At 25.4% G+C, this 15,044-nt stretch overlaps 1 protein-coding gene across 2 annotated transcripts; it reads right to left on the bottom strand.

Moving 5' to 3' along the window:
- Positions 1 to 7,553: 7,553 nt before the first annotated feature.
- On the bottom strand, positions 7,554 to 14,662 carry LOC124432421 (ornithine decarboxylase-like). Of its 2 annotated transcripts, none has more exons than XM_046981385.1 (9): positions 14,286 to 14,662; positions 10,538 to 10,711; positions 10,099 to 10,394; positions 9,924 to 10,000; positions 9,629 to 9,802; positions 8,873 to 9,212; positions 8,526 to 8,740; positions 8,180 to 8,388; positions 7,554 to 7,956 (listed from the first exon to the last, which is right to left on the bottom strand). In XM_046981385.1, the coding sequence occupies exons 3-9, from the start codon at positions 10,283 to 10,285 to the stop codon at positions 7,737 to 7,739; spliced, it is 1,422 nt and encodes a 473-aa protein (XP_046837341.1). In that variant the 5' UTR covers positions 10,286 to 10,394; positions 10,538 to 10,711; positions 14,286 to 14,662; the 3' UTR covers positions 7,554 to 7,736. The 2 variants fall into 2 exon arrangements, with proteins under 2 accessions (XP_046837341.1, XP_046837343.1); XM_046981387.1 differs by lacking the exon at positions 14,286 to 14,662 and adding an exon at positions 11,683 to 11,837.
- Between the last annotated feature and the right edge of the window lie 382 nt (positions 14,663 to 15,044).

Below are 15,044 nucleotides of genomic sequence, written 5' to 3'. Positions count from 1 at the left end.
AAATATTATTATTATTATTATTATTATTTTATTTTTAATCATTTTTGAGAATAGATCCGTCCTTTTTTTTTCTTTTTTTATTTATTTAATTTTTTTTTCTTTTTCTTTTTTTTTTTTTTTATTCATTTCTTTAAATTACCTTTTATTAATATACCTTTTGTCTTTCTCTCTCTTTTCTTTCCTTCTTTCTTTTTAATCATTATTATTATCATTATTATTGCATTTTATCGATATTTACGTTTTATTTTAATTTACATTACTTTCATTATCTCTCGGAAAGATAAAATGAAAGAAAAAAAGGTATCAGACTTATAAGGAAATGAATCATGAATTTATTTACCATGACATCGTGGAAAGTTCGACAAAGAGGAAAGAAAGAAGATAAAAAAGATTCTCCTCTTAGGTTACTTTTTATTTACAATTTTAATCATTCTTATATTCAAAGATAATTTTATTCTTCTGAGAAAATTTTAAATTATTCGAAAGATCGTAAATGAAATGATCGGACAAACAAACACAGACACACACGCACAATTCCTCGCACACACGGATCAAATATTTTAATGATGTATTTTACGGCAAATATATTTTCTTTTTTTTTCCTTTCTTTTTTTTTTTCTTTTTTCTCTCTCTCTCTCTCTCTCTCCCTCTCTTTCTCTCTCTCTCTCTCTCTATCTATCTATCTATCTCTTTTTTAAATAGTTTTTGGCATTGACTTAAAATAAAAAGAAAAAGAGAATAAAAGGAATGAAAGAACGAAGGTCCGATTTTTTCTGACTCCATCTTCCTTTTTCCTTTGATCGGAAGAAATAAATGTTGATAATTATTTGGAAAAAAAAAAGAACAGAAAAAAAAGGAAGAGAAAAGAAAAAGAAAATTAAAAAGGAAAATTTATATATGTATATAATATTAAATGTATTTAATATTAAAAAAATTAAATGATACGATTCCTTTTACTTTTTCATCCTTTCTGTCTCCTTCCTTCTGTTTTTACGGAAAGTTTTCAATTGCTATAGATTTTCGTTGAAACTATTAAAAGATATAAAAATACAGATAAATAAATAAATTAAATGAATAAATTAAATTAAAAAAAAAAAATAAATAATAATAATAATAATAATAATAATAATAAAATAATAAATTGGAAATTGAAGAAAAAAGATAATTGAAAAAAGGGAGATATCTGTGACATTAAAAGAAAAAAAAAAAAAAAAAAAGGAAAAGAAAAATAAAGAAAAGTGGAAAGAAAAAATTAAAGAGGAAAATAGAGAAGAAGGAAGAAAAGAAAAAAAGAAAAATAAAAAGAAAAAATGAATGAAAGAAAGAATAGAAAAAAAGCAAAAAATAGAGAGAGGGAGAGAGAGAGAGAGAGAGAAAATGAATGAAAAAAAGAATATAAAAAAAAAAGCAAAAGAAAAACGAAGAAAAATAGAAATTATAAAAATGGATGAAGAATGAAAAAAAAAAAAAAATAGAAAAAATGGAAGAAAAATATATAGAGAGAGAGATAAAGAAAGACAGAAAAAATGGATGAAAGAAAGAGTAAAAAAAAAGAAAAAGTAACAAGAATAAAAGGAAGAAAAAGAAAAATTATACAAATGGAAGAAAGGTAGAAGAAAGAAAAAAGAAAAAGAAGAGAACAAAAATTAGGAAAAAAGGAAGAAAAATAAAGAGAGAGAGAGAGAGAGAGGGAGAGAGGGGGGGAGAATAGAAAAGAAAAAGTAACAAAACAAAAAAGAAAAGAAGAAGATTAGAAGTCAATAAGAATGAATGAAAAATAGAGGGGAAAGGAAAGGAAAAGAAAATTGGAAAAAAGGAAGAAAAACAGAGAGAGAGAGAGAGAGAGAGAGAGAGAGAGAGAGTCAGATAGAGATAGAGATAGAGATATAGATAGGGATAGGGATAGAGAGAGAGGGAGAGAGAGAAAATTGATGAAAGAAAGGATATAAAAGAAAAAAGAAGGAAAAAGAAAAAGAAGAAGGATGGGAAGAAAAATAGAAATTATGAAAATGTATGAAAAATAGAGGGAGAGAGAGAGAGAGAGAGAGAGAGAGAGAGAGAGAGAGAGAGAGAAAACAGAAAAAAGAGGAAAAGAAATAGAAATAGAAGAATAAGAAAAAGAAAGAAGAAGAAGAAGATGAAGAAGAAGAAGAAGAAAAAGAAGAAGAAGAAGAGAAGGAGGAGGAGGAGGAGGAGGAGGACGTGGAGGAGGAAGGATCGGTAATAATTATTGTGTAACTATCCGGTTAGACGGCCCCGCTCTATGCCGCGGACTGCTTCGTTAGAAAAGTATACCTTTCACGGAGAGTGCATAACGGAGACCGTGACTGTTCGGTTGCTTGCTTGTCTTGCTTGCTTGTCTTGCTTGCTTGTCTTGCTTGCTTGCTTGTCTTGCTTGCTTTACTTGCTTGTGTTCGCTCGCTCGCTCGCTCGCTCGCTTGCTTACTTACTTACTTACTTACTTTGCTCGCAGTATTCCTGTATTGCACTTTTCATTGTCCAAAACCTTGGCCAATTTTAATCTCCAGTTATACATCACGTTATCCGATACATATGAATAACTGTTAAACTTATATCCGCAAACTATCGTCCAAATAAATATAACCGTTAGTTTTTCCTTCTTCAATTTTTCATTTTTCTTTTTCTTTTTTGTTTCCTTTTTTATCCCTACCTTCTTTTCTCTTTTCGTTCTTTATTTTTTGTTTTTCTTTTTTTTTTTTTTTTTCTTTTTTGGTTTTCGTTTTATTCTTCTCATTCTTTTATTATTTCTTTTTCCTTTTCTTTTTTAATTTTTCTTTTTCTTTTTTCTTTTGTTAAATTTCTTTCCCTCCCCCCTCCCTCCCCCCCTCCCTCCCCCACTCCGTTTCACCGTCCTTTCTCTTTTCTTCTCCTTCTGCTTTTTTCTTTCTTTTTTTTTTCTTCTTTTCCTTTCCTTGCTCCCTTCTTTCGTCATCCTTTTCTTCGCGGGGCGATATTCTCTTTTGACTTTTTCACTTTTGATTTAATTTTTATTTTCATTTTCATTGTCTTTTGTTACTCTTCTTTGTTTATTTATTTATTTATTTATTTATTTACTTGTAATTGTTAGAAATTTTTATTTCTATTTATTTGTCTTCTTTCTTTTGCTTTTTTGTTTGTTTGTTTGTTTGTCTGTTTGCTTGTTCGTTTTTTTTCTTTTTATTTTCTTTCTTCTTCCTTTTTTCTTCTCTCTCTCTCTTTTCAACGTCAAATTTACACTATAGATATTAATATTTTATTAATATTTTTCGTCTTTTTTCTCTTTTTTTTTTTCTTTCTTTCTTTTTTTCTTTCTTTCTTTCTTTCTTTTTAACATCACAAATCTCCCAGTTATTTCCATTTATTTTCATTCTTTGATTCTACTTTTTCTTTAATATTACAAATCTCTAATATTATTTTATGCATTCATTTATTTATTCATTTTTCATAATCATAATATTGTCATAATCTATGCTATTTATTTATTTATTTATTTATTTATTTATTTATTTTTAATGTCCATCAATCTCTATTATTTTAATTTATTAAAAAAAATGAACTTAAAAACGAATCAAAAAGTAATGAATAAATAAATGAACAAACGAAGATAAACAAATAAGAAGAGAAGAAAAAGATTTTAAAAGAATTATTAAAAAGGATATTGAAGAGATGATAAATACGTTGTTTCTTTAAAAAGTAATCAACGAGAACTGATTAAATTTTATTTAATTTATATTTTCGCATTCTCGTAATATAGGAAAACCGCTTATTCGTTCTGTAGATTCCGAATGAACCCGAACCCAATGTAGAATGATCGAAAGGTCACGCTCACTCTCTCGCGAACACTTTTACTTCTCCTCGAACGTTCGCTTTTAACTTATACAGTCACTATAGTCACTTATACAGTCACTCAATCTCTATCTATATCTCTATCTCTATAGAGTCTCGCTCAGATATAATAAATAGCCGAGAAAAAAGGACCGATTTTTGATATACGATCGGTAATCTTTATCTTTTAGAAATTATACTTATTCGCACGTACTATAATAGTAATAATAATAATAATAATATTAGTAATAATAATAATAATAATAATAATAATAATAGTAATAATAATCATTACATAGCATTCAGTTGTAGATTTGTCTCTATAGAAAGTAGAAAGTTCCTGAGACCTTTGCGTAATATCCGATTCCATGTAATTTGTACATTCGAGAAAAAGAAAAAAGGGGAAAAAGGTTTAAAAAAAATAAAAAAAAAAAAAAAGAAAAAGAAGAGAAGAGAAGAAAGGAGAGAGAAGAAAAAAGAAATAAAAGATTACAATGTTCAAATATCTGCTTTCACTCATTAGATCTCTAAAATTGATCGAGACGTTTATATTGATGCTGAGTATTTTTCGAAAATTTATATATTTTTTGAAAAATTATACATGAATTATCGACAGACGATAAAGAAGATCTCTACCATTTTTGTTTTTCATTTTTTTTTTAAATCAGAAGTAACTATATTGAATTAGAATATTTTATTATGCATGTATTTTATTGCTCGATATATTTTTTTTTGTAAAATTATAGAAGGATTATCGACAGACGATAAAGAAGATTTCTTCTATTTTTGTATATTTTTTAATCAGAAGCAATTATATTGAATTAGAATATTTTATTGTGCGTGCATTTGTTATTTTTTTTTATTTTAAATTATTAAATTCATATTAAAAATTCATTCATTTATTTATATAATAATAATAATAATAATAATAATAATAATAATAATAAGAAAGATAAAAAGAAGATTCCATTTGCTTTCACTCTCAGATATGTAAAATTGGCCAAGATTTTACAGCAGTATCATCGAAAATATAAATATTAGAATAAAAAAATTCTATAAGGATTATCGACGGATGATAAGGAAGATCTCTTCAATTTTTTTTTTAATTCTTTCTATTTAGAAACAGTCGCATCGACTTTGAATGTTTCATTGTTTTTTTCTATTTTTTTTCTTTTTATATTACGAATTAATGTTATTAATTAATTAATTAATTAACAATTATATACAATAATAATTACAGTAATAATCAAATAATTAAAAATAGATAAACAGATCATTATCAATCGATCGAGATATTTATGTTTGTAATTTGTCTTATCAAAAATTGCCATATTAAAAAAAAAAAAAAAAACAAAAAAAAGAAAAAGAAAAATAGAATTAGGAGGGATTATCGTTGAATGGTAAAGAAGATATTTACAATCGTTCTCATTCTTATTTTTATCTAGAAGTAGCTGTATTGGCTTCGAATATTTCATTACACGTTTTTTTTTTCCTTTTTTTTTTATTACTTTTTTAAATTGATATCAATAATTAATTAATTAACAATTATATATAATAATAATAATAGCAGATAGATATACATATACATATATATACATACACACACATGTATCTGTGTATACATATATATATATACATATACATAATATATATATATAATACAATCAGGGTATAATAATTAATAAGAAACTAATCGTCGTTTGTTTTCTGTGACAGCTGCCTCAATGCCTTATAAGTCCCTAGCAATCCTACAGAGTTTGTTTAAAATTATTATTATTAATATTATCGTATATTTATTCCTTCCTTGTTTATTTATTATTTTTGTTGACTATACATACATATATATGTATATATATATATATATACATACATATATATGTATATATATATATATATATATATATATATATATATATGTATGTATGTATAGTCTTTCTTTTCCTTTCTTTTTTCTTTATCATTTGCCGTTTGGTTATATGCTTCTTATTTTCTGCATATTTTCTCTTATTTAAGAGAAAACTGAAAGTATAGAAATATTTGTGCCGCTTATTTGTTGTTATTGTTATTATATAAGTGTTGCACACATGACGTCACTTTTCAAATGCCAAATCATACATTTAAGTCCCACCTTCCCCCCCCCCCGTCTTTACCACTCTACCATCATCCATCATCTCATCGGGCCCATTGTTCTTGGCTATTTTTATTTATGTATTTATGTATTAATTTGTTTACTTGTTATTTTTTTTTTTTTCTTTTAATTATTATTTTCATTTTTATTATTTTTTTTTCTTTCTTTTTTCTTTTTTTTCTTTTTTTAAATATTTTTCTCTCTTCATCCCTTTCGCAAGTTAATCGTTACCTTACTAAGCCTTTTTTTTTTTTGCCTTTTTGCTTTTGATTCCTTTTTTTCTTTTCTTCCTACTTTTTTTTTCTCCTTTTTTCTTTTGAACCGACAAAATCATATCAATGCAATGTACGTGTTTATATGTATGTGCGTGTGTGCGCGCGCGTGTGTGGTGTAAGTAAAAACTCTTTTTTGCGAAAGAAAAAAAAAATTATTAGAAAAAAGAAACTATTAATAATAATAATAATAATAACAATAATAATAATGATGATGATGATGATGATGATGATGATAATAATTGTGCAATTAATTTCACGTATACATGTATGCATGTATGTATCTGTAAATGTGTTTGTATGTATGTATATGCATAAAGCTTATATATATGTAAATGAAATTATTTTTTAAAACTCGTCTCTCATATATATATATATATATATATATGTACGTGTGAGTATGTGTATGTCTGTTGTGTGTGTTTGTACATGCAAAATGTATTTTAAAACATTTACGAAGATATTATTTTTGTATAATTAACATCAATCTCTCTCTCTCTCTTTTTTTCAATACACGCACACACATATACATATATATATATATATATATATATATATATATATATATATGGGCAGTTTACGTTTAAAATGTGAAGAAGCTAAAACAACATTTTTTGCATTTTCTTTCTTTTTTTCTCTCCTCCTGGTCCACCATTCTCGCCCTCCTTTCTTTTCTCTGTTTTATTTATTTTTTTTTTGTTTTTTTTTCTTTTTCTTTTTTTTCTATTGCATATACGTGTGGCATACATCCTAAATGTCTTTTTTTTTTCTTTTTTTTTATATATATATATATATAACACTAATCGTGTGATGCAGATAAGTGACTGTTTTTTTTTTCTTTTTCTTTTTTTTTTTCTTCTTTTTTTTCCTTTTTCTTTCTTTCTTTCTTTGCAACGTAACATATAATATATTATATATTTTATATATATCATGTGTTAAGTGTACAATGAAATGAAATAAAATGAAATAAAATAAAATGAAATAAAATAAAATGAAAAAAAAATAAAATTTTTATTAAAATTATAAATATTTAATTATTTTCTTTTTAGCGTTTAAATGAGTGCTTTGTTTCATTGATTTAAAAAAAAAAAAAAAAGAAAAAGAAAAAATTAATGAAAAGATTATATATATATATATATAATATTAATATCTTTGTATAGAAAAAGAAAAAATATATATATATATATATATGTATGCATACACACTTATATTTCCAAAAAAAAAAAAAAAAAGGGCAAAAGAAAAAAGAAAAAAAGGAAAAAAAAAGAAGAGAAGAGAAAAGAGAAAAGAGAAAAAGAGAAAAAGAAAATTTCAATCGAAAATCTGTGTAATAAAAATTCATAGCACATTTTTCTTTATAATTGAAAATAGAAAAGAAAAAAAAAAAAAATGCGATTATATCATTAATAATATTAGTTCGTTAATACGATTAATAAGCTGGCGAGTTTTTCATTTACCATATAAAGCCATTTCGTTTGCTTGCTTTTTTTTCCCCACCCTTTCTAGATATACTAATTAAGTGGATCGACCTCAACATAATCATAGATAAATGGAGATGATGTTGTTGCATCTTCTGTTAACATTTCAGCGGATGCCAATTCAATTGTTGTTGGACTATTCCATGCATCAATATCAGTTCCACCAATGTCCAGGCCAAGTCTTAAATTAGCTGGTGTGTTACCGATCACAAAATGATCTTCGGTTAAGGGCAATGCGTCTTTCAATAAAAGCCTGTAAAAAATGTGAAATTGGAAGAAGAAAGAAAAAAATAAATAAATCAATAAGAAGGAATAAGAAGAATCTACAATATAATCATTAATTATGTCAATGTAATTTTTGATTAGGAATTATTATTGGAATGTAATAAAAAAGGGTGGAGAAAAAGAAAATAAAATATATATATATATATATATATATATATATATATATATATATATGCATTTTATTTACTTACCAAATGCTTTCGTCAGCAACAACATGAACTTTTGGTACTGGGAATCCATTAAATGGTGAAGCTACAGGCAATGTATATGCGCCCATATTTTCAAAAATAATCCAATCGCCAAGATCCATTTCATATAAGAGAATATTTTCAACAACTTGATCTAGACCATCACAGGTCGGTCCCCAAATACTTGAGGGTATCATCTTTCCACAACCATTCTGTTATAAATAAATATATTAAACAATGATTAATATAGAAAAAAAAAAATAAATAAATAAATAATATATATATATCCTTTTTAATTTAATTTTAAAAATCCTCTGACAATGAAAAATATTTCATTGATCATTCTTACCTTTAGGGGAAGGGGTGTTACGCGTTGATGATCATATAATAAACAATTAAAAGATCCATAAACGCCATCATTGATATAATACATATTGTGCGTTATTGAATTTGGAGAATTTTCATCGCCACGTACTGAACGCTTGCTGTGAATACTTGTGGCTAAAGTAAATGCAGATGCTACGTAAAATCTACCAGGCTCAGCGATTATGTGTACGTCATCAGCTAAACATTTATTAATATTATTATTATTATTATTATTATTATTATTATTATTATTATTATTATTATTGTTATTATTATCTATTGAAAATCAATTTTTACATTGATTAAAATTCAAAATAATTTATTACTCACTGTTAAAATATTCATCAAGAGCTTTGTTAATGATATCAGCAATTTTGTCAATGGTACTCCCTTTATTTCCTGGATAACCACCACCAATATCTAATAGATATGGATTAAATCCAAGGTCAGATGCTAAATCAAACAACAATCTTGAATGATGAATGGCTCGTTGATAAACAGGTGGATCCTGACATCCTGATCCAACGTGAAAGCTTATACCAACAACATCTAAGTTTAATATTCTTGCAAGCCGTAAAAGATTAGGTGCTTCCTGTGTTGGATCGCAACCAAATTTCATACCAAGCTGACATTGGGCTACTTCTGCGTCACAACGAATACGAATTATAACCTGTTAAAAGGATAAGAAAATTGTATGATCAATTCTTTATTTAAAAAAAAAAAAAAAAAAAGAAAAAAAAATGAGAAGAAGTTTAACCCTTTGAGTCATGTGGGCGCACATATGCGCCCAGCGAGAGCCACCGATACAGACCATGGGCGCACATATGCGCCCGACAGAGATGCTATCGGTATGCACTATGGACGCAAATATGAGCCTGGCAAAAATGATCAGTGTACTACTATGGTCAAATGTATATGTTCAGTAATTATTTCTATTGCATGAAAAAGTATTCAGTCCTCGGCGATCGTCAGCGCCAACCGCGCGCCATCCGTACGGACTGCATGGGCCACATGAGTATTTAGCACTCAAAGGGTTAAGTTCATTCATATATTGAAATAAATTTATTCATATTTAATGACAATTACCTTGGCTGTTGGAAAAAGCTTTTTAATTTTGTGCAATTCGCTTTCATTATCTACTGTCATTGTTTCGACTCCCATAGCAGCAGCATGACGTATATGTGAAGCTGGTTTAGCAGGATTAGCAAATACAATTCTGGATGGATCAACTCCAACACTTAATACTTTATTAATTTCAGTCTAAACATTTAATATAAAAATTAGTATTTTATATGAATAATATATATATATTAGTAATAATATGTATATATATATATATATATATATATACACATATATATAAATTGAATATTATACATACTTTAGAAGCACAATCGAATCCAATTCCAAGAGCGGCCAAGACTTCGATTACAATTAAATTATCGTTACACTTGACAGCTATAAAGGATTAATTAATATATTTAATTATTATTTATGATACATATAATAATAATATAAATATTAATAATTCAATTGTTATGAAATTTATAATTTACCATAGTATGGATCAACACGTGGCAATTTCTCCTTCCAAATTTGATGTTTGCGCACAATATCTCCAATGTCAAGTACATAGAAAGCTTCTTCTTGCAATCCGCTCATTGCAATATCTTTGATGACGGTCATGACATTTGAGTCATTGTCCAACACATGGATACGTTCATCCAAATTTGTTACCTTCATGTTGAATGCTTTTTTTTTCTTTCTTTCTTTCTTTTCCTTTCTTTTCTTTTTTCTTTTTTTTCAAAGACTTAAATGGTTAAATGGTACTCTGTAGGGGCTAGGCAGCAAACTAAAAAGAAAGAAATAATAATAATTTATTATTATTACTATTATTTTATAGAAATTGATAAATGTTTTAAAAATTATCAAACGACACAAAATTGTCTTATATTTTAATTAAAAAAAAAAAAAAAAAGAAAAAGTAACACATACGAGGCAGCTGTCAACAAGAATTGATTGAGTCGTGAGGAGGCGGGTTAAGACAAGATCACTGTGGGGGTGCTAGCAAAGCCACGGGGGCTCTGCGTTCAGGGCCAACTTCCAGTTGCCGCAGTTGGTTGCACACCCACCAGTAGACTGGCTTACCAGCCTATCACAAAGAGAACCCTGTAAATAAAAAGAAGAAAGAAAAATATAATAAATAAATAAATAAATAAATAATTAGATAGATAAACAGTAAATGAATTAATATATAAATTCATTAGTAATCACTATTCTAGATATTGTACAATTAATTACATTTCATTTAATAATTATTAATATTATCATTATTATAATATTATTAATATTATTATTACAATATCATTAACATCTAATAATATTATTAATATTATTATTATTTATATTTCATTTATTAATATTATTATCTAATCACATTGATAGTTTTGATACTTGTAAAATAAATGAAACATAAATATAATAAAAGATAAATTCTATGAAAAGATATTGTAGAGATTAATATCAATGAGACAAATCTGTAGTAATTAAAAAGAAAGAAAAAAAAAAAAAAAAATATATATATATATATATATATATATATATATATATATATATAAAATAAAAAAAAGAAAAAAGAAAAACAATAAAACTGTTACAAAGAAATATTTTATCTTATCGCATATGCTAAATGATTGAGATATGGCTCATCATCAGGTATATAACTTTTTAAAACTAAATACATATATATATATATATATAAATTAATATTAAAGAAATTATAATTTATAATAATTATTTTATTACCAGAACATCATTAATGATCATTAAGTACAACTTAAATGACTCTTTCTTTCTCTTTTTTTTTTTTATATTAAATTTATTTAATAAAATTAATAATAATAATAATAATAATAATAATTTAATTTCAATAAAAAATCAATTCAACAAATTTTCAACATTTCTTTCTTTCATTTGATATCATTAGTTTGATAACAAAAATATAATGGAATTATATTTAACAAAAATTTTACTCTATTTAATTATACTTTGATAAAATAAGTTATTATAAAATATATATATATATATAAATTTGATTATATGATATCATTAATGAATATTTTTAATATCATATATCCTACCTGAATGTGGAGCGTAATTCTCGTGCTTTGTATATCACACATGCAATAAAACAATTAACAGCACAATAAATTGCGCTTTGTTTTATTTGATTTATTTTATTCTCTTATATTAACTTGAATATAATATATATTATTAATATAAATGTAATGTAATAATTAATGATACAAAATGAAACAGAAAAAAAAAATAAACAAAGAAAAAAAAAAAAGAAAGAGAGAAAGAGAGAGTGAAAGAAGAAATTCAAAAATTCAAGTTAAATTTTAAACAGAATTATGCGTTTAAACTTGTGAAAATTTTAAGGAATACTGAATCAGAAAGTACTATTTGGACCACTATTTATACGTATAAGATAAGTATTATCAGGCAGTCCCAAGCTCGTTCCAAGACTACTTTGTGTGTAATGAATCTTATCTGACGGCTAAGAGGTATACACGGTCCATAGAACTTTGATCAGAAATAAGAGAAGGGGAAATATGCACACGTCACTCAGAAGCTGAATCCGTAGGGGGTAGGGAAAATATCTTTGATAATATATTACTCGTCTATTATCAAGATCATTAGATTAAGACAGGTTGTATAAATATCACTGCGATATCAAAAAAAAAAAAAAAAGAAGAAAAAAAAAATCAAAATTTCTTTTCATTTTAAATCTCCACGTGTTAGCGTTTTTTTTTTTTTTTTTTTTTTTTTTTTTTAAAAAAAATATGACCTGATAAATGATAAATTTTATAAAATTCATTATTTCTCTATTATTAAAGATCACATTTTCATCTTGAAAGATAAAAAAAACAAAAAATAAAATAAAAGATTAGAATTTACTTGGATGACATAACCTCTTATATCTGATTATCATTATTCTCATATATATAATTAAAAGAAAATATTCAATCGTAATATAATATTTTTATGATTTTAATTATATAAAAATGATTAAATAATATAATTATTACGTTTCAATATATATATATATATATAATAATAATAAATAAATAAATAAATAAATAAATAAATAAATAAAATACAATAAAATGAATTGAGTAAAATCATTCAACTAATAATTGTATTAATATTTTAATAATAATAATATTGTAATAATTCAACTAATAATAATTGTATTTCTAATTGGAAAAATGAAAATATCAGACTAAATGAGATACCGTCAGATCAAGAAAAGTCAAAGATATATGCGCAGCTGTTCCATAAATGTCATCTTATCAAGATACAAATATATAAAAGTTTAATCATTGAACAGATATGAATATGTTTTAAATACAAAGAATGTTTAGTTTTTAAGAGAAAAAGAAAGAGAGATAGTGAAAGAGATAGAGAGAGAGAGATAGAGAGAGAGAGAGAGAGAGAGAGAGAGAGAGAGAGAGAGGAAGAAAGAGATATATATACATATATATATCTAAGATGAAAAATATTTCTTGGAAATTTCATCCAAACAAATTTCAAAATATTCCAAAGATCATATGAAAGAAATTTCTAACAATGATTCAATATAAATCATAAAAAGTATATATATATATATATATAGTTATAATATCATTTATAATTGAATTAGAATAATTTGTGAGTATAAAATTAATTCAACAAATTTTATATAAGAAATTTAAATAGGATAATGAAAAGTTTTTACTATGATATAATTTGTATAGAAAGTAATATGCAAATGATATTCATTTTTAATTGAATGAAAATGATTTGTATCATTAAAAAAAAAAAAAAAAAAAAAAAAAAAAAGGTTATTTCTTTTGAAAAATTCAATCATTTAAATATTTAATAATCTTCAATATCTTAAATATTACGATAAATTATTAACACGTTAATTCGATAATAATAATCATCAGAGATGGCATTATTTATATATAATTCAAAATTACGTAGAATTTAAATGTTAATACGAAATAATCAATTTTAATGATTTAAATACGATACTTGTAATTTTTTTTATAAATTATCTGACGTCGATACGATAAACGATATTGTTTTTTTTTTTTTTTTTTTTTTTATATTTAAGAATAATCAAGAATAATTTAAAATTTTATATATATATAAGAAGTTAGAGAGAGATAGAATTAACAATGACAAAGAGTTATAAATATTAAAATTTGTCATGTACGTGGAATGAACCATACACTTTAACATCTGTGACCTTTTCAATAATATACAATCGCGAAATAATGAGAGAGAAAGAGACGTAAAAAAAAAAAGAAAAAAAAGAAAAAGAAAGAAAGAAAGAAAAAACAAAAATTTCTTATACACAAATGAAAGATAAGAAAATATATCATGTGATATGAATCATCATCATCATCATCATGTCTTATAAAAGTGATCATACGTTACACTTTTGACGTAACAATGAACCCCTCCATCGTTGTGTGAGATAAAAAAGAAAAAGAGATAAAAAAGAAGAAAAGAGTGAGTTAGTACGTGAAAGAGAAAGAGAGAAAAAGAGAGAAAAAGAGAGACAGAGAGAGAGAGAGACAGAGAGAGGAAACGGGAGAGGAAAAAAAAAGGAAAAAAAGATAATAAAAATAAATTCATTAAAAGTATATATATATATATATATATATATCTACGTAAAAATAAAATAACATACCTTATCGGACGATCGCCACCCAACGGGTCGGCACTCGGTTATTGACGGAATGATGAAAGTTTTCGGTGACTTGATCCCAAAAATCAGTCAGAACCTTCGAAAAGTATGAAAACTTCGTTCGTACGGCGACCAGTGCTTACGGTATTGAATCGCGAACGACTTATTCGACAAAATATCGAAAGCGTACATTCGTTTAAACGTTCGTAACAGCTTATGCGTCACGAACGAACATTCTAACGTTAATGGATCCTGTATTTATTACAAATAAACTTCCTATATTTCGATATATATATTAACGAAAGCATGCACAGTGAATCACGAATTTACCATCCAACCGGACGCACGACCACCATTAAGAATGAGCCTCGAACGAAGAAGGTTCGTAAAGACGTTCTTTTAATAATATAATCGATTAATCGCACGTTCGAGATTTCTATCTCTCGATATTTCCAACAATATTCTAACCTTTTCTTACGTCGACCAATCAGCTTTCATTATTATCTAAACTACGTCATATGTTAACCAATAGGATTGCTTCGTACTTAATCGATACTAAATACTGTAATATGATTGGTCGATTATATTCTCATTATTACTATCAACATCATTTTTATTATTATTATTTTTATTATCGCATAGTAAGGTATATGCTTACATAAATTTTATTCTATAAAAATATTCTAAGTAATTATACATTGAAATTATTACTGCAACGATTACATAAATAAATAAGTATATATATATATATATATAGATAGA

The sequence above is a fragment of the Vespa crabro genome, chromosome 25 (genome assembly GCF_910589235.1).
Source record: "Vespa crabro chromosome 25, iyVesCrab1.2, whole genome shotgun sequence".
NCBI classification, from domain to species: domain Eukaryota; kingdom Metazoa; phylum Arthropoda; class Insecta; order Hymenoptera; family Vespidae; genus Vespa; species Vespa crabro.
This window is presented reverse-complemented; position numbering and strand designations above follow the sequence as displayed.

Coding starts and splice junctions, on each gene's coding strand:
- LOC124432421 (XM_046981385.1), bottom strand. CDS start 10,285: ATGAAGGTAACAAATTTGGATGAACGTATCCATGTGTTGGACAATGAC. Junction 9,213..9,628: donor AGCTTTTTCCAACAGCCAAG/GTAATTGTCATT, acceptor TCCTTTTAACAG/GTTATAATTCGTATTCGTTG. Junction 7,957..8,179: donor GTTGCTGACGAAAGCATTTG/GTAAGTAAATAA, acceptor CATTTTTTACAG/GCTTTTATTGAAAGACGCAT.